This window comes from Ammospiza caudacuta, chromosome 12 (genome assembly GCF_027887145.1).
Source record: "Ammospiza caudacuta isolate bAmmCau1 chromosome 12, bAmmCau1.pri, whole genome shotgun sequence".
Classification (NCBI taxonomy): domain Eukaryota; kingdom Metazoa; phylum Chordata; class Aves; order Passeriformes; family Passerellidae; genus Ammospiza; species Ammospiza caudacuta.
In genome coordinates, this window is record NC_080604.1 from 10773274 (window position 1) to 10793272 (window position 19999).

General features: G+C 48.5%; 1 protein-coding gene across 1 annotated transcript in view; it reads left to right on the forward strand.

The window, feature by feature from the left end:
• The window catches only part of NCKIPSD (NCK interacting protein with SH3 domain), a 51409-nt gene that overhangs the window by 19799 nt on the left and 11611 nt on the right, over window positions 1–19999 (forward strand). Inside the window, exons 2-8 of the mRNA XM_058812885.1 lie at window positions 1954–2066; window positions 2803–3004; window positions 7349–7436; window positions 9511–10136; window positions 14789–14959; window positions 16107–16193; window positions 17549–17687. Coding sequence (XP_058668868.1) covers window positions 1954–2066; window positions 2803–3004; window positions 7349–7436; window positions 9511–10136; window positions 14789–14959; window positions 16107–16193; window positions 17549–17687 — 1426 coding nt within the window. The remainder of the gene's footprint in view (window positions 1–1953; window positions 2067–2802; window positions 3005–7348; window positions 7437–9510; window positions 10137–14788; window positions 14960–16106; window positions 16194–17548; window positions 17688–19999) is intronic.

Genomic DNA, 19999 nt, shown 5'->3' on the forward strand with positions numbered 1-19999 from the left:
TCTTTCCTATGTATTTTTCTTGGGAAAACAAATCAGCAAAAAAAAAAAATCTCCGAAATTTTTCGAAGCTGAGTATTGCAGAAGAGGTCTCTCATCCACACCTTGCTTTTTTCCCCACAGTCTGTGGTGGCTGTTAATTCACATTTGCTTAAGCAATTAACCAGGATATAAATAATACATAGGATGTTATCAGGGAACTGCATGCCAGTGTTATGGAGGCAGGCACTTTTGGCCCTGGTGGGGAGGGTTCCCTCCTGTGCTCTGCAGCCCCCTAAGGCCAATTAAGGTGCATCCTTGATGAGAATCCAGCCGCTGCTTGGCTGCATAAATAGTTGCTCTGATGCACAGAGGGGGGCAAAGCAAGTGAAAGAGGGATTCAGTGTTCAAACAGCTGCAGTGAGCACTGGACTCTGAGCATTCCCCTCCTCCCCTCGTGCATGGCTGAGGCTGGAGCAGTGGGACTGAGTGGATGGTGACACCAGGGGCAGCTTATGGGAGACCTGTGGGTCAGAGACTCAGTCTTGTGTCCTTTGCCTTCTGCCTTAGTCCTGTAAAGGTCTTTTCTCCTGAAGGCATAGCAACTGTTGGTAAACAAAGCTTTTTAGACTGTCACAAGTGTAGGAACCTGCTTTGTTTTCCTGTTCCCCTTCCAGCCTCCTCTGGGAGCCCAGGGAGTGGTCTTTGGTGTTTCAAGGCTGCTGTTTATTTTAACTGCAGTAACAAGTGCTAAACCAGCTGGCAGGAGAAATAAATGTTGCTGTGACAGCTTGGGTGGAGATTTAATAAATCCAAGTGCTGAGTTCTGCATTTTGCCCACAATAACCCCTGCAGTGTTATAGGCTGGGGGTGGTGTGGCTGGACAGTGCCCAGGCAGAAAAGAACCTGGGGGTACTGATCAACAGCCGAGTGACCATGAGCCAGCATGTGCCCTGCTGGCCAAGAAGGCCATCCTGGCCTGTGCCAGGAACAGTGTGACCAGCAGGAGCAGGGAGGTCGTTCTGCCCCTGTACTTGGCACTGGTGAGGCTGCGCCTTGTTCTGGCCCCTCAGATTGGGAAGGACCTTGGGATGCTGGAGCGCGTCCAGAGGAGGCAACGAGGCTGGAGAGGAGCTGGGAACACAAACCCTGTGAGGAACCACTGAGGGAGCTGGGGGTGTTCAGCCTGGACAAAAGGAGACTCAGATGTGACCTTATCACTCTGTACAACTCCCTGAAAGGGGGCTGTAGTCAGCTGGGGGGTTGATCTCTTTCTCCAGGCAGCAACTGACAGAATGAGAGAACACAGCTTTCTTAAGCTGCACCAAGGGAAATATAGGCTGGATATTAGGGAAAAGTTTTTTACAGAAAGGGTGATAAAGTGCTGGAATGGTCTGCCCAGGGAGGTGGTAGAGTCACCATCCCTGGATGTGTTTAAAAAAGGACTGGATGTGGCACTTGGTGCCATGGTTCAGTTGAGGTGTTAGGGCATGGGTTGGACTCTATGATTTTGAAGGTCTCTTTCAACCCAGTGATTCTGTGATTTGGAAAAGGTGCTTCAAGTTACAAAACAAGAACAAAAACCATCAAGAAAAAAGTGAGCAAAAAAATAATCATTCAGAGCCAATAGACTTTGGAGATCACCAGATTTCAACTGTCACATTCACAGTTGTGAATTTGCTCCACAGGAAGGCAGCAAGAAGAGGAATAATTGGGCTTGGGATAAACTTGGCTTTGCAGTGGGATCTCAAAACCGCCCTGCAGCAGGCTAAATATTCAAGGCTGCTGCATGGTCCTGAAGTTTTGCCTCTGGTCTCCCTGTTGGGATCATTGGACTTCGGTGCTTGTAACAGTGACCTTCTTTCCCAAAGATAAACTCTGGGAGTTTACTGTACTGTGATCTCTCCTGCCATAACCTCTGGTGCAAAAGAACCTCAGCTGAAGGGCACAGTAACATGTTGGATGTTGTTTTTTCAGGTGCTGGAGCAGGATGTGGTTCTGCAGTCCATTGACCGTGCCATTGAGGCTGTGCACAATGCAGCCATGAAGAATGGGGGGAAATACAACCTGGAGCAGAGAGATGTCCTCCAGTAAGTATGATGGGCACCTGGGAGAGCTGGCAGATGGAGGGTGGTCACAGTGTCACTCTGTCCATGGGGATGTTGGATGTTGTTGGTTTGAGCCTCTGTTCCTCAAAGTGCTGCTGCACTGGAGAACTTCCCAGTGTTTGAGCTGCTGCTGCTCCTCCTGGCAGCTGTGTCCAGCAAAGGAGAGCTTTGGCCTGGCTCTCTCTGTGCATGCCAAGAAGAGGAGATTCTCAGCCACACTGTAGGCTTGGAGGAGAAATCCAAAACCTTTCTGGCTGCATTTTCTCTGCTTTACCAGCGAGGAATTGTAGAGGTTTTTGGCATGTGACACAAGGTCTTTAATACATTCTCAAATAATTGCTTCTGAGGAGAATTTTTGTTTTCTCTGACACCTCAGCCTCTGTGCTGAGGCATGCTGGTTTAATCTCGGTTGAACAGCAATTCTAAAGTGCAGGCAATTTCTGAAGCTTGTAATGCAATATGTGACTCTCCCCCGAGGAAGAGGCATTTTTCTCCAGTGAACTGATGAATAAATTATGGGCTTTTGCAAAGCCTCTTCCTTCCTCCCCCAGAAGTGCTTCCTTAGTTGTTAATGAAACTGGAGCTGGTGTTTAGAGTAATGTAGCCCATTCTGGTATATATAGCCCAAAAGCAATAAATCATTAAAAAATAATTTCAATGTTGCAGCGTGGTCACTCCCTTGAGCTTTGTCCTTCCTGATGTCATCATTCCGTTTCAGAAAGCTGATCCATCACCGGAAGGAGACTGTGTCCCGCAAGAGCCACTCCCCCACCCCCCAGGGGACAGTGATGACCCAGTCCTCCAGTGACCACCACCTGGATGTGTCCCGGCAGCCCAACGGGGTGTGCAGGACGGGCTACGAGCGGCACCACAGTCTCCCCAACACCGAGTTCGAGGCGGAGGATGAAGGTCTCTACCAGGTAATGGGCTGGACACGTGCTGGCTTCCTCCTTTGGTGCTGTGATGGTTCTTGTCCTGGTGAATAAAATGCCTTGGCAGCTGAAGTTACAAGTCAGGTGTTTGTGCTGCTGACCTGGGATTACTGCAGTGTGAAGTGTTGTTGTCTAAGAAATCTGGAACAGTCCCTCTGCCATTTACACTTGTCATGCTTTTTGGAGTCCTTGAGGGTCCATGCCTTATGGTGACATGTGAAATCCACTTTGTACTGTGTGACTATCTCTTGGCAACTTTCTAAAAGAGTTGCAGGCTCCTTGGAGAATGCTTTGAAAAGCAGTTTTGATATGAGCAGGAGAGCTCCCTCCAAGCACTCAGCACTGCTTCATTTCCCCCTTGTTATGTCTGCACAAGATCATTAGTCCTTAAGCATTTTGTCTGCTGTGGCTGCCTGTTTATACTACTCAAAACAAAACAAAAAGCCAAAAAAAACCCCAAAGATCCTGCTTTGTCTGAAGGTTGCTTATCATGATGAATTAAAGGCAAATTGCAGGAAATAAGATTTAAAGCAGATCTTTTTTTATCTCGGTGACACGCAGTTCCAAGGTTACAGTGTCGCATCAGTGAGGCTTCAAAGTAGCAGCCCAGGATGGGGCTGTGGCTGTTGGGGATGAATGATGTGCCAGATGTCCCTGTGTAGGTGTAGCTGGATCTTAGGGCTAAAGGCACCAAGCAAGGATGAGCATTTTATTCCTCCTACAGATGAACACATGCACTGTAATTTTTCTTCATCTCTCTGGACTGAGTGTTTGGAGGTATTGTGTTTATAAGGCACTGATCTGCTGTCACCCCTAGCAGATGAGGCTTGTTTTATACTTGAAGAACTGTGAGTTTGGGAGGATGAAAGGCAGCTCTGGCTCACTCTGGCTGAACACAGCAATTCTTACAAACCCCATTTTTCTCCTCAGCATTCATTTCTGTTCTTTGGCAGTCAAGCTAGCTCCATTCTGAAGCCTGTACATTATGGGCTAAGCAAAGGGGGCACCTTACAGCCCATTCTCCATGCTGATTCCCTGTCTTTATCTGGTCTGTGGTTTGGTTGCTTGCCAAAAAGGAGGAAGACAAATTTCCTTGGCTGACAAAGAACTGTTTCTGTCTGGGTGGCACTGAGGATGCAGTTGAAGAGCTTCCAGCTTAGCCCTGTGCTGAAAGGGCTCCTTGAGATTTTAACAGCTCAGTGGATTTCCTGAGCACTTTGAAAATACAAAGTGGAGGAAGCAGCATTGCTTTCTTCCACTGGTTATGCAGGAGCCTAAGAGGAGACCCACTGAAATCTAAACTTTCTCACTAGCTCCAGAGTAGCAGAGGTCTTGGCATGTGCTTGTCATTGCTTGGGACTTTCAAGTGCATTTACTGTTTGCATCTGAAAACCTAAGCAAAATTTGAGGTTTCCTCTCAGTGGTTTTGCTCCCAGGACTGAACTGGCTGCAGTAGTTGGTGAGGGCATTTGTGCTTCAGCTCCTCCCCAGTCAGCATAAGGTGGGAGGCTGGGGCTGCTGCCATACCAGCTGCCAAGGGTGGAGGTTGGGCTCTTGGAGTATTTTAGTCAGTCTGCTGCATTTGTGCATGCTCAGTGAGTTTGTGATGCTCATCTCCAGAAACCTTTGCTACAGACCAGTGTGTCTGGCTTGGCAGAGTTTGCCTGGAGGAGGTGGTGGGTGGGAGATTGTTAATTTGGTTTACTGTTTTATTATTTTGTTTAAAGGGTACTACTATAATAACATTGCTCCCAGGAGTCAGAGTGGTGATGTTCTCTGCCTACTTGGCTGCAAAGGGAATGAGAGTGTTGTGGTAAAGTCAGCTCTTGTTTTTGAGCAGCACAGGGAGCACAGCCTGCTATCAGTCCTTGCAAAAGGGTAAAGGACAGGCAGCAGATGTGTAAAATCTGTGGATTTGAGGAAGCTCACAGTGCCTTAATAGAGGTCTGGGGAAAGGGAGAGTTTCAACACAAGTGCAGTTGCTTCTCTTTAAACCTTTGGTAAGGTCCCTCATCTTTTCTCCTCTGGAGAGGTGGGATCTGGACTTCAAGGACTCCTGCATGGTCACCTTGCAGAGGAGGGAGGTTTTCCTTTGGGGGTTTTGGTGTTGTCCATCCTCCTGTTGGCCCCAGGTAGTGGTTAGGATGGGGAGTGGAGAGAGGGGATGGCCATTGGTTACTCCTCATAGCTCCTGATCATGCAGCTCAGGCAAGCACAGGGAAATTCCTGTGATGCTTCATGTTCTTGCAGCTGCTTGTACTGTGGTGTGGGGCTGCCTAAACTGGCAGGGGCTGACCTAGCATTGTCTGTACATCTATTAATTTAAGCACTAGCCTGTAATAACTGTTAAACTTGTGTGGTAAATTTGGAAGCCGTGGAAATACTCCATAATGACCCAACCCTCGCTATCTCCAAACAATGTCATGCATCTGCACTAAGCTCTGAGCCTGCCTGGCTGCTAAATCCCACTGCCCCAGTAATGGTGGCTGTGCCATGCCAAGCAGCTCCAACTCGTGCTGTCAGCTCCAGCACTCTGCAGACAGGGCTCTGCTTTTAGCACAGCTGAGCTTTCTGGATTTGGGGCCAGCCTGCCAACCATGGCAATGCAGAGACCCCTCCTGATCTGCTTGACCTCTCTCAGCTGTGCAGTCTCTTTTTGGACCAACACAGATAATTTTTGAAGCTGTATGCAAGTACTGGATAGCATTTCACCCAGAGAACAATGTGGGGTGGATTGACAGGAGCAGAGTGTGCAGGCAGGGAGTCTGCAGCAGTGCCTCCTGCTAATTCACTGGCTGAAGGCACTTGTAAAGTGACTTTTTATATGGCATGGTATAAGGTTGGATGTATTTGGTGTTGGGTGGGAAAGGGACTAAGAGATCCTTTTTTAAAAGTCTTTGTGCAAACTGCTGTCTTCACTTGTCTAGTGGATCTAGACACGGGCTGTGAGCACATTGTCAGCTTTTGGCATGGAGTTGTGAATATTTGAGGTGGCTTTTGAAGGTGTTCTATTTATAGGAATATCTTTGCTCCCATTTCAGATGAAGTTTTTGCCCTTCCTGGATCTGGGGGAAAAAATACATTTCTCATTCTGTTTCTGCTGAGCTAATGTAAGATAGAGACCCTTCAGGGGCCTGTCTCAGATTTTCACTCTGGGATGGCAGAGTGGCAGAGCTCTGTGCCCTTAGTGGTGTTTATATAGGTTTATTCAACAATGACAGGGCACAGAAAAACATCTTTTCCGGGGCTAAACAAACTTGGAAAATTTTCACTTGTGGTAGACTGAATGTCATTGTAGATTCCAAATGGTTGAAAGCCAGGTTACCCAAGGCATTCATGCCATCACCTCCTTTCCCTTCCTGTGCTCCCCTAGGAGGTTTGGCCACAGACAGTGATTGCAATATCCCATAAAAGCAGAGGCACATTTGAGGCAGCAGGCTCTGAATCCCAGCAGTCCTGAGAGGTCCCAGCCAGTCTCCTGGCCCTGAGCTGCTGGGCTGTGGGGACTGGTGTAGTGATGCCATGTGCTCCCACCTAGCTTGGCTGCTGTGTTCAGTGATGCTCTGCTGATCAGAGGTAAATCCTGAGGCTGCACCTCACTCAAGTAACTGTGGATGAATGTGATAGTGGTGATCTTAGATCTGACAGGAAAAGATGAGTGTAGGGGTCTGGGTCTGGGGCTTGTACACTGCTGGCTTGGCAATCCTAGAAGAGACTTGCACAAGAATCCCCAGATGTGGAGAGTTAATGCAACTCCCTGGCAAAGCTTTTCCCAGTGTGTCTTGCTATATGTAGCATAGTATTGCACAGAGGGTTAAACCCTATTTTCTCCCTGCATGAGCAGAAATAGCTTTGAAAGCATGGAAAAGGCATTTACATGTTTCCAGTCCTTGGCTTTGTCTTTCTGCAAGGGTATTTGTAGCTGATGTAATGGATCTCTCCAGAAGAATGTGTAAATACACACTCTGTTTGCAGCCTCTGTGGAGCTATTGAGAGTAATGTGGAGACATGGTAAGTGTGTGGGATTGCATTTGGAATAAAGGAGGAGTAAATGCTTGACAGGTCTACACGACATATGTGCCATGTGCTTCTGAACACAGCAATTAAACAAGGGCTGCTTTGCCTGTCACAGGGAGGGGATGAAGTCACTTTGAGTCCTGCTTTGTTCTTCTGGGAGGCTGCCCATTAGCATCTGTCCTCCTGAGAAAACTGCCCCAAATGACAAGAGAGATGTAAGGACAAATCTGCACATGCATGTGAGAAGGAAGCCTTCATAAAGAGAATATCTTTATTGTTAACCTCCTTTGATTGCCCTGCAATCTCTCCTTACAGATCCAACCACAGGCTCACCGTGCTGCTCCTGTCACCCCCCCACCTCCAGAGAAGCGCAAGAACACACAGATTGCTGCTCCCATTAAAAGTAAGGACAAGCTGCTCTCCAGGTCTTGAGCATGAAGCAGACACTGGGTGATGTAACAGCCATGGGGCCTGAATGCTTCTGCTTTGTGCTTACATGAGCATCCTCATCCATTCCTTGAATTCTGATTATGGTTTATATCCTTACAAATATAAGATGTATGCAGCCTGATTCCTATATGTTTTAATGCTAGTGGTCCAGAGCTGGTGACCTGTGCTCCTTCAAGCCTGCTCTGATTTGGGAGGGTCTGAGCAGCTTGTGAATGGGTGCCAGGTACAGCATCCCCCTGCTCCTTCAGTGCCTGTGGCTCTCCAAGGAGCAACTCTGCCTGCTTATGTGGCTAGCCTGGCTAGTGCACTGAGTCAGTGGTTTAAGGTCCTTTTTCTCCCACAGACACCATGGCTGTCTCCCAACAAGGCAGAGGGATCGTTTTCTTGCAGTGCAGTGTGTGATACAGGGCATCTCACTGGCTTTTAATGCAGTCTCAACTACCAGTCTACTGAGCCCTTTCTTTGTACAGTGGTTGAATTTCCATTAACTCAGTGTCTGGTGCCTGTAAGGAGCAGTAATAATACCAGGGACACATCTGCCTATGTGCTGCCCACAGGCAGAGGAGCAGCTGGTGAGAAACACTTGAGGGCAGGACCATGGGGTCAGGGCTGGAGCTTCTCCATCTGCAGTGTGGTTGAGCTGACAGAGTAATGCTTATCCTTCTGACTTGCTGCCAGCTTGCCCAAGTGCTCTGCTGTGCTGTGACAGTGCTGCCATTGGTGACACTCAGCCCATTTCAAGCCCACTCATGTCCCCTTGTGTGGAGCAGGGCAGAGCTATTGACTTGCAGGTAATTGAGACCTGGGACTGGCACCAGCTTCCTTAATGGTGCTTAATGGTATTGAGCCATTTTTCACTGGAGTGGTGGGAGTTTGCAAAGGTCAGTTTCCTTCAACTCATTACTTAATGAAGCATAGGGGGAGCTATGAGTCATGAATGATCCTCTGTGAGGAGGAGGAAAAAGGGGGATGCTGAACCTGTGTGGGTGTGAAGGGCCCAGTTTTTCTGCCTAGGTGGTGTTTACTTTGGGAGGAGTGGTGGATGGACTGGTGGAGGGCTCCAAGCACTGATGGAGCAGGAAGGGTTGAAGTTGCCTGTGGAAGGGCAGCAAAGGCATTTCACATCAGTCCCACTGCTCCTTCTTTTGGGCATGTGTGTGTGTAACAGCCTTCTGAGCTCCCCATGGAGTACAGCTCCTTCTCTTCCAGCACTAACACCAGCTGCTCTTGGGAACCCCAGCTAACCCATTGCTTGTCCAAGTAATTGTTTTCATAGTCAGGGAAGAACTCAGATACATTTCTGCCCTCTGTAAACTAATGGATAAGATTAACCAAAACTATACATAAAACCAGATTAAAGGAAAGAAAAATCTTAATATCTCTTTGCTTGTTGTGGATTTTTTCCCTTGGAAGGTGGGACTCCCACTGCTAGAGCTAGTCAGAACTAGAGGTGGGGGTAGAAATACAGTAGAGCAGATAGTGTGGAGGCTAGTGAAATCAGTGGGTGCCAGCAGGGCTGCAGGGCTCGTGAACAAATGTTGGGAGAGTGCTGAAAGGGAGGGACTAAAGAGGTTGTCAGTCAAGTGTTTCCTCCACTGTCAGTGCAAGAGGGAGGTGCAGGCTTGTGTGTGAAGCCTTCTGTGTCTTGCAGTTCTGAGGCACCATCTTTCAAAGGTTAGGGCTTACATCCTTAACACAGAAAAAGCCTAACCCAGGGGGAAAAGACTTTTCTGTCCCTTAGTTCTGTCCATCTCGCCCTCCCTTCCCCTGTGTAAAACACTAAGCCCTTTGAAGGGTATTCATCTCAGCAGAGGAGCTTTCCCCTTTCTAAAGAGGTGATTGTGTGGGAATGCTCCAGAGAGAACTGGTACAATTTTTGCTTTGAGATAAGTGAGGCAGGAAGAGGAGTTAAACTGCTCTGGTCGAATGCACAATGAGCCTCTTAATGGACTGTGCTGTAGCAATTTGGGGTTTTTCTCTTTTCCTTTGATGCTGTTGCTAAGGCATGTTTAATTGTTCCCTTTCAGATGCTGTTGAAATTATTCCTGGGTCAGCTTCTAGTGCCTCCTCTATAAGCACGACATCCCTGGATACTTTGTACACTGCTTCTTCTGTGTCCGAGAGCGCTCTCCCCACAGCCACGTCCAGTCCTGCCAACACGCCACCCCCCGTCCCCAGCCGGAGCGTGCACACCACCATCACCCGCAACCTGGACAGCGGCTCCGTCTCCCACTCCCGTTACGGCACTTCCCCAAAGGATACCAGCAAATCTCCCCAGTCCAAGAGGAACGCCCCAGCTCCGCCAGGCGAAGGGGGGACCCACAGGTCCCACAATGTGGATGGGGAGAAGACTTCTCAGGGAAAGAAAACTGCCCTGGCCCCCCCTGCAAGCCTGGATGCCTTCAGCAACCTCTGCCTGGAGGATAAGAAGGGAGCTGGGGTGGAGTCGCTGTCTGCAGAGGCCGGTGGCCTGGCGGCCTCGGTGCCCAAGACAATTGGTGCGGAACTGATCGAGCTGGTGCGCAGGAACACCCACCTGAGCTACGAGCTGTCCCGCGTGGCCATCGGCATCGTCATCGGCCACATCCAGACCTCTGTCCCCGCCACCAGCAGCATCATGGAGCAGATCCTCATCTCTGTGGTGGAGAGTAAGGTAATGTGTGTCAGGCTGGAGTGGGGATGCTGCTCACCACCTCTGAGCATCAGAGGATAAGGTGTCATGAGCTCAGTGAGCTCCTCATGTTTGGGATGAGAAATGCAGTGAGATCCCAAATGAAAGGTGCTAGATGGGGATAAACATCCAGCCAGGGGAACCGGGAGTTTAAAGGGTTTAAGGCAGGTCCTAGTATTGTTAGCAGAGAAGTGGAAAACAGGTGAGTTTTTATTCCCCAGATGAGCTGCAGATGTACAACTTAGCCTTGAGTTGGCGCATTATCTTGAGCTTGTTCTAAATAAACCTTATGTCAAAATAATCCTATCTTTCTCCTTCTGCATCAGTCATTGAAATGATGAAGTGCACCTGGGCAGCCCTCTGCTTTAGCTGGAGGGATAATAAATTTCAGCTCCCACTTGCTCAGTGCACATCATACAAACTTGTAAGATTGGAATTCCGTTGCTAATAGCAAGATTATAATGAACTGTTTGGAGGCATTTGAATATGGAAAACTAATGACGTTCAAATTTTACATCAAATCATAATCTGGCTGACTGTTTGTACTGAATAGAGGGGCCTATAAGCAATCATCAAGTCTCTGTGGCCATAACCCAGTGGTTAATTGCTTCCTTCTTCAATAACAATGCCCTGTCAATGTGTGATCTAGATTCAGCAAAAAAATTTAGCTGGTTCAAGCAAATGTTCTGGCACTGTCTTGCATGCTGAGGAGTTCAGTTTTCAGATATTTGCACCTTGTCCAATATTTTAATATTATTTTTACCATTCATACCTGTACTCAGGATACAATAAGCTTAATTCCACAGAAATTATTTAGTGCCAAGTTTCTGCAGAGGGGATTTGAAAGCCTCAATTTCATGGCCATTGTTGCAGACCAGCCTGAAAAGGGTGGGAAGAAGGTGATGCTGGTGCAGGGAGTAGTATGGATCTTATGGTAATTGATATGATATCTGTCATCCAGGACATCTGTGGGATTTTAAAATGATCAGTAATACATGGAGACACAGCAGAAGATTCTCTCCCATCTCATAATATCTCATCATACCTATTTTGAGCAGTACTGCTTTCAGAAGGAGAGCCTGGATGGGCTTGCACAGTGCTCAGGTGTAAATGTTGTGGATGTGGTTTGCATTTTTGCTCAGCCAGATGATACAGCTCTGCTGATAGGTGGGGGCCTGGTCCCAGGTGAGGTTGTTCACCTGGTGTGGGAGACTGGACTAGCTCTGACAGCTGGAAGGGTGGGCATGTGTGCTTGTGGGGTGGCTGCACTGCTGCAGCTTCACTAGTGTGGTTTAGTGGTACAAATTATTATTGTTGACTTTGTGTTGTTCATTATACCAAATCATTCCACAGTCTCAGGGGTTTCTGTGTAGAATTGTTGCTGAGTTGTCAGTTCTAGGTCAAGGAATTTTTTTCTTTAATTTGTAGCTTCTGAAATCCCTCTACTCCCCAATCCATGCAAATACATGGCAACTCATCTCTTGCATATTTTTCAAGGTTTTTCTTCTACTCCCTAAAACAGAGTGAGATATCAGCTTTGATTTAAAGCTTTGGTCTGCTCATAGTAGATATCATACCTGCTTCAACCTTTTGTATCATGTTCTTTAATTAGTTATATCCTTTCTATTCCTTTTCCAGTCTTAATTTAAAGTCAGCTCACTGGTTTACTAAATCAATTCCAGAATCTCTGACCTCTCTTCTATCCCCAGTGCCTTCTGAAGGTTGAATAGTACTTCCATCTTATTTACCTTGCTGCCTCTCCAGCATGGAGTCTGTACAGGCATGTGGGTTTTTTTAGAGAATAAAAGATGCTGGGACAGCATCCTGCTGCTGCTTCTTGAGAGGTGATGTAAGGCTAGGCTGGGGGAACAGCAGAGACGAGGGTGCTGAGGAGCTCACACCTTAGGAAAAATATTTCAGAGATACCATACTATTTGGGGTCTGCAGGAGCAAACCTGCCAGGTTGGCTTCCCTGTGTCAGCATCTGGCCTGGCCTTGGAAATTGTCCCTCTTCTTGTCCATGAGCTAGCTCCTGATATATGTCACAGTGACTGGGTAAGATGCACAAGGGGACTGAAACCTCTTTTCAAAGGCAGCATTGCAGTGACTGTCTGAACTGGAGCTGGCTTTCATAGGAGCTCGTTGGAAATTTGGACACTGCACTTGCTGGTGGGTTATGGGGGGAGGGAGGCAAGAGAAAAGAAGAAATGGGCAGGGCAGGATAGCAGCTGGGTTTGCATTGCAGATGTGGCCACCTCTGAGCAGTGTGGGTATGATAAAGTTCCCAAAATGGTTTTGGGCTGCTCAGGAAGAATGAAATCCCTGTAGTAGCTTGTTCTGCTGGGCTGGAGGCAGGGAATTATTTGAAGCAGCAAGATAATGCAAAGTGGCATTGTTAGAAATATTGAAACCTCCTTCTGCTTATGGGCTCTCCAGCAGATTCCTGGAAATGGCCATATGATGATGCTGCATGTTGTAGTAGCTGCCAAGATGTTTAATAAGCAGAGACCTGATCCTGGTGATGGGAGGGCTGAGAATGGTGCTGAAAGTGCACTGAGACAGTGTGAGGTGTAGTTACATGGTCAGATGGAATAGCTTGTTAATGGATTGATCTCATCCAAGTCCATCCAAGCTTGAGGCTCAGTGGAGTCATTAAGGGCTGCAGATGAAGGATTGGAGAAAGTAGATTAGTGGTAAGATGCTGAGTAGAGGGATCATTAAAATGAATATTCATTAAAATGGTCATCCAAAAAGAGGGCCAGCAGTGGATTGAGGTAGGACTGGCCCTGCAGTGCTCCAAGGAGGAGGATGTAAGGCACATAATGGAGAACCCTCTCCCAGGGAGCTGGGACTCTTGAGGACAGGCAGGTGACCCTGCAGTGCTGTAGGTCCTCCTAAGGAGAAGCAGGGGAGTGGCAAGATGAAGTGAGTCTCTTAATGTATTTGCTTCTGATAAATCACCATTTAGAGGGAAATTCTCATGCTTGTACTCAGCTCCTGAAAGCTGTTGTGCTCTCTTACAGCTGGCTACCTGCTTTTCTGCTAGGCCACCCACAGCTTCCCAAAATTTCAAGTGTGGACAGAGGCTTGTGTTAAACCTGCATGCTTCTTCCTTCATTACCTGCCTGACAAAAGTTATATAAGAAGCAGCAACAAGAAAATGTCTTTATTTTATGACTGAAGCATGGACTTGAAGTCCTAAATTAGTTCATACCCCAAAGCAAATGACTAACAAATCTGTCTCTAATAAAGCAGGCAAGACATTACTTGGAGTGGTTAAACATGGAGTGGTTTCCCCAGAGAGGGCAGGAGGGTGGGGATAGGCAGGAGGGGTGCAGCTCCTGCACTTGGCCATCCATGTGCAGGTGTCACAGCTGGCACAAGACATGGGCTGTGTCTCTGTACAAAATCTATCTGCTCTGCTCCCAAAGTGAAGTCTGCCTAAAGGCTTGTGCCCCTGCCTGCACAGCCAGCCTGCTGGAAGGACTAAGACTTCTCTGAGGTTCCAGGTTCCTGGCTGGTAAGTTGTAAAGGGCTTTCCTCACTGAGTGATCATGACTTGTTCCTGCATGTGGTAAGACAGCCTCATACAAAAATTTGTAGGAATTTGATCTCAGTGAGTGGGTTTTCCCTGTTGTTTGAATTTCTCAGCTTGGTTCTCTTCCACCTCACTGATCTCCTGCTGCTTGTTGTCACTGCTGCCAAACTCTTGTGTATATAATTTAAGCTCTTTCACAAATTAGTCCTTACCTCTCTTAATAGTGCCTGGGCACCTCACCTGTGATCAGCTCAGTTCCATGTACTGAACCCCCCTTCTTGCCTTGCTTTCAGGAAACCAAGTGATTCATGTGATATACTTAGGTCCTAGAGGCTTATCCTAAATCCCAGAGCACAGCGGCTGTTCAGGTGGGTTAAATGCACCCTCACCACTCCCCTCTTTCTTGAAGGAGAGGAGGAGCATAGGAAAGGCAACTGAAGAGTGAGACCTTCATGGCAAGGGTTGTGTGTGAGGTGGAAGTGTTGGGGATGCAGTTGACAGCAGTTGGAGAATGGATTGTGTGCAGTAAGGTTTGCTGGGTGGCCACACACTTCAGAGCTGTGGTGAACAGTGGAGCTCTGCTGTTCAGAATGAAGCAAAACCAAAGCAGCCCATGATGAGTTGGTTCCTGTTCTTGCTGCAGAGGATCCAGCCTAGAGCAGCTGGCATGGAGAGCACCATACAAGTGCCAAGAGCTAAGAATTCAAGGCAGATCTGTCCCTTTCAGGCTGGAGGGAGTGGGCAGCAGAGGGAACTTCTCCTGCCTCAAGGCAGCTGTGCAGTGTGGTGGTCTCCTGTCCAAGACATGTCTGTTTCTCTGGGGGTGCTTAGCTGCTGCCTGGCAGTGGTCCTGGCCCATACTGGGCTGGTTTGGCTTTTCCTATTCTCAGGATGATTTCCAAAATCCACGGAGGGTAGAGGCTCCAAAAGTATGAGATCTGAAATAACATGTGTCATAAACTTCCTGGTTTTATACTGCCAGCTCTTGACTGAATGAGGTCAGCTGCCAGTTGTGAGACAAGATTGCAGGGAACAGGCACCCAAACAAGAGCCAGCTGTCAGGGCCCCACTAACCAGGGGTTTTGCTGTCGTGCAGAACCTGAGTGCGGGGTTGCCCTCGGGCCAGATCTGCCACGACGAGCAGCGGCTGGAGGTGATCTTTGCCGATCTGGCCAGGCACAAGGACGATGCTCAGCAGCGCAGCTGGGCCCTCTACGAGGATGAGAATGTCATCTGCTGCTACCTGGAGGAGCTGCTTCGCATCCTGGTGAGTAAATCCCTCTCTTCACAGGCAGACCAGAGCAGACAGTGCTGGTGAAGCTCCTTTTCTTTGACCTCCTTCACCCCTGTGTTGCCACTGGATCGGCTGTTTTGGGGACACAGGTCTCTTGTGCATCTTTTAGTGTCAGTAAGCCCTGCCCTTCTCTGTGGGCTCTGCAGTGCCTCTGATCTGCCTTTACTCTCCATTCCACCTTACAGAGCTGTTCTGAAAAGCATTACTGAGCTGTTCATGGTAGTTTTGGTATTGAGCTATCACAAGGGGATATAAACCCTCACCTCCAAAATACTCAACCTGCCACAGAAAACCTGGAAGTCTCTGGTGAGGGTTGTTGCACTCCTGAGCCCATTTAAAACATCATCCCCTCAAGATATCCTCCATTGCTGGGAGGTACCTGTGGGGTTAAGCTCATCAAATGCAAAGAACATTCTTTGGTTGCCTTGAAAGTGAGCTTTAAAGCTGTTTTTGTGAGAAAGTATAAATCATCTCACTTATCTCTGCATACCGGAGAGGAACATGCCCATGGTGAGCAGCAGTGGGATTACTGTCCCAGCATTCTCACCAGTATGTACAAGGCCATCTGTGTCCAGGGATGATTGGGGAGCTGCCCTCAGTGCAGTGACATGGTCTGTGTTAGGGGTTTGCTCTGGCACTATTGTATAGTCCTCTCCAGTTCTGGAAAAAACAGGTACATTTGCTGTAATAAATGCCAGGGTCTTTGTCACTCTGCATACAGCCTGTGCTGCCTTGCTGTGGGCCTGCAGGGCAAGGCTGAGTGGGATTTTGTGCAACCATTTCCCCCTAACTTAGGGATGGGAGGAGATGTCCTTCTCAGGATGGGAGCAGTGCTGGAGCTGCCCTGTGTAACTGTGGGATGCTCTCAATCAGGTGCTGTTTGGGTTGTGTTTTAGATATTTTCAGCCGAGACGTGCTCTATGACAGAGGCATATCTCAAGAATCCACCTTGATGGTGAAGGGTGGTGGTTCTTGATCTGTTTCTGTGCTCTGCCTTCAGTTTCTTTGTGAGATATTGGGGCTACTGAGATCTGATAGCAAGTGGACTCCCTCAAGGTCCCTGCACAGGCACCTTCTGCTTTGATGTGTCACTGGGTTACCTGTCAATTCCTTCTTCCAGACAGATGCAGACCCAGAAGTTTGCAAGAAAATGTGCAAGAAGAATGAGTTTGAATCTGTGCTGTCCCTTGTGGCGTATTATCAGATGGTAAGGTGGCAGAATGCACCAAATGTCTCTTTAAGATTTCCCTGAACGTGCAGAAGAGCAGGGTTGGTACAATGAATGTATTTAAAATGTTTCCCTTGGATAGGGCAGTTCTGTGGTCTCACTGAAACTGCAGCATGTCCCTTTTGAGTGCTGGCTATGTCAATGCTGTGCATGAAAGCTGTGTGAAAGAGCAGAGGGTGCTGTAGACTTTGAAGCAGTAGCTAGCACTTGGCAAGGGTAAAGCTTGATGCTTTTACTGGCCCATTTAGGGACAGCATTGGCATCACTGCTGTCTAGAGGAAGGAATTCAGAGGATGCCTTGGGGAGATCTGTGATTGCTCTTCTTTAAATTGATGCACCCCTGTGCATTTGTAAATAACTTTGGTGAGGAAGGTAATGAGTAGAAGCCTTGGGACTGGGGAAGGAAATCAGTTTAGAGGAAGAAATGTAAGTTTTGCCCTAAACCCTTATATAGTGCTGCTTTGCCCCTCTCCTTCCTGGAAAGTTCTGTTGTAGGACTCTGTGGGAGTAGAAAACGTGTCCCCATCTTGTCCCCAAGTCCCCAGCTACAGTACATCAAGTCTTGTGGCATTTTGCTTTCACCCAGCCCTTGTGTGTCTGAACCCAGATCTCAGCATCAGGGGGCTATGGCATAGCTGAGAGCAGGAAGGCAGGCTGGGCAGGCAGAGCCTGCTGACCTTCACTGCCTGCTCCTCTCTGACCACAATTCCAAGGAAGCCTGACCAGGTAAGGAGCAGTCGGGTGTCCTGTCCTGGCTGCTGTCATGCCCAGTGCCAGGGCTTGGCTCTCTTGTGTTCTCTGAACCCTGGAGCTGTTGGCTGGGGGTGGAGTATGCAGGTTACCTCAGCATCAGAACTCCTGCATGGGGGGTGCAGGCTGAGCATCATCTTTGCTGGAATCCTTGCATCTCCCAAAACTTTCTGAAGAGAGCTTGCAAATGTTACCTTGTCATGAAACCTTAATGAGAGCAGTGTTCACAAAACCTTGACATGCTCAGAGAATTCTGGCTGCCCAGCACATTCAGTCTCTTTGCTGGGGACAGGTATGGCTTGTTGGTGTGTTACCAGATTTAGTGGATGATGTGGATCTCAGATCTGAGGTCTGGCTGCCACATGCCCTCTGACCACACAGGCCAACAACCTGTAGCCAGCCCAGTTGTGAACATTATTGTAAAGTGATTTCTGTAATGTTGCTAAAAGCCTTTAGACCTTCTGGGTTCATGTCTCCCTGGGGAGGTCTGTGGCTTCCCAACAACAGGAACTTCTAGAAGCTGTGTCTCTGCCTCAGTGAGCCCTCCTCAGGACATGGTTTGATGTAAGCACTTGGTTTTGCAGGAACACAGGGTGCCCCTGCGCCTGCTGCTGCTGAAGTGCTTTGGAGCCATGTGCAACCTGGATGCTGCTGTGATCTCCACGCTGGTGAATTCTGTGCTGCCCATGGAGCTGGCCCGGGACATGCAGACCCACACACAGGGTGAGCCAGAGCTGCTGCTCCCACAGCCCTGGCATGTGTGCTGCCATCACAGGATTTGCAGCAGCAGCATGGCCCCCCATTGCCTGGCTGCTCCACATGCCTGGGGGATGGTGTCTGGTTCTGAAGTTATTCAGGTTATTACCTCTGTAACTGGGAATGCACAGGAAGGGATGTTTCAGTCCAATGGTGCCAGGCCCTCCAGCTCTTGAACATGCCATGAATGATCTGTGTCACTTCTTGTAGATGTCTTAAAACACATTTTGAGTTGTTCCAGTTTTGTTTCATAATGCTGACAAGAGACACTTGCAGATCTCAAGGAAGATCTCTGCAGTTTCTTGAAGAGTTTTTTCCAGTGTTCTGTACCCAATTTTTTGTGGTGTTTCACTGTGGTGAGTGATGTGTGTGCTGGTTAAAGGAAAAGGCCTTCTCTCCACCACTGTGCCAAGAGAGATGGTAGTGCTGTTGTTGGCATTGCAGTCCTGGTCCTCTGCAGGATAGTGCCATGGCCCAGGATTTCCCAGCTCTTTGCTTTCCATACTCAGGCTTTGCCCTCATGTTCCTTCTACTTCACCCTCCTCCATTTGTTAGGATGACCTGTCCCTGCTACTAACAGGGATGTCCTTTGTGCCCTCAGAGCTCCTGCTTAGCCCAGTGTCCTTTATTTCTGGGCAGCCAGAAGCACATGCTGGGAAAAAGCCTAAGAGTAAGGTGAATATGTAGTAATACTCCCCTGGAGTTACCTTCCAGCTCCCCACACAGGCCTGGTCCTGGACAGTCACAGCTTTGCTCCCCATTTTGAAGCCAACCTGTTGGCCACCAGTACTGGCAGTGGCATATTCCTCTTAAAAGGACATTGAAAATCCATTGTCTTGTGCTAATTGTGACCCATAATTAGAGTAGCTGCTGAGTGACCATGTGGATCAAATCAGCAGAGCCTGGTGTTTGCAGCCTTGCTGCCCTGGTTGCAGTCTGTTAGTTTGTTGTGGGTGTCATGGAGCTGTGGTATAATTTGGTGATGAGACTGTGTAGGGGTTGACAGGTCTGCAGAGAACAGGGACTGGCCCATCCATTGTATGTGAGCTGAGTAAATGTCCTAGATGGCCACTTTGAACCTGCATAATAGACATTCCTGTCCCAGCATCCCACCTCAGATGAGTCCCTGCCAACCTGGCTCTGCTGGGCAGCATTAACAGGGCTCATCTCGTGTCTGGAAAGGGCTGTGGAGATGAAAATCAAGCCTGTTGCAGAAGGCTTTGCACTTGTCTCTGCCTAGATGCTTTGAAGTGCAGGCATTTCAGAGGTGAGGAGGTGGCATTTCAGGGCAGGGGAAAGGGCTGGTGCTGTGGGATTGCAAGTATTACTCCTGTGCTTCCTCTTTTGTTACTCTTGCTTATGAATTCTGTGGTGTGAGCTTGCCACACTCTTGGTGTTTAATCTGGTTATGCCTCAGAAGCATCTTCTCCAGGCTGAGGTTTTACTGCCCAAGAAGCAAATGCTGCTTGGTTATGGGACTGTGACTGTGCTCCTGCAGCAGCATTTCTCCTGATTTTGTGCTGCCAAAACAAAACTTTATTGTGCCTCCATCATTCATTCACAAAGACTGTCCCCAAGTGAGCATCCTGTGCACCTTCCCAAAGAGGGTTCTGTCTCCTGGCCTGTTCCTGAGCTGTCTTTGTGCAGGCAGAGTGGGCTGGTCACCCTTCTTACTCCTTGCTGGTTGCAGTGATGCTGTGTTTTGCCTGGGGCTGTGTCATCCCAGACAGCACAGCTGATTCAGCCTCCTGGTGGGTGTGGAGCTTTGAGCCCTGACCTGTGACTTCTGCACACCTCTGCTGATCTCCAGGGAGCACTTAGGCTGGAGCAGGCCTGTCTCACAGCAACTCCTGGCTCTGCTTTGGGGTCCTAAAAGTAGGGCAGTGGAAGTGGGTGAGGAGTGGCTCTACTGTGTCCTCTGAGCTGCTGGCCTGCAGCTCTGCAGCATCTCCCTTTCCCTAGCCTCATCTCAAGGTGAGGATTTTTTCCCTCCTTGATGTAAAGTGGTCCAGTTGGAGGGTGAAAAGCTGCTCCTCCTTTGCTGACAGACCACTGTGTGGATACAGGAGCCTCACAAATCAGTGTTCTCATCCTGTGCTGCTTTCCTTGGGCTAGGCTTTATGGTAGGCACTTGTGCAATGGCATCTGTGCATCATCCATTCCTCCCAGCCTTCACAGTGGGGCTGCAGGGGGGTAACCATCCTTGGCCAAAATGTGTCTGTCCTTCAGAGGTGTTTCAGGGCATTAGTAGTTCCCTCCTGCCATGCTGGTGCTTTACT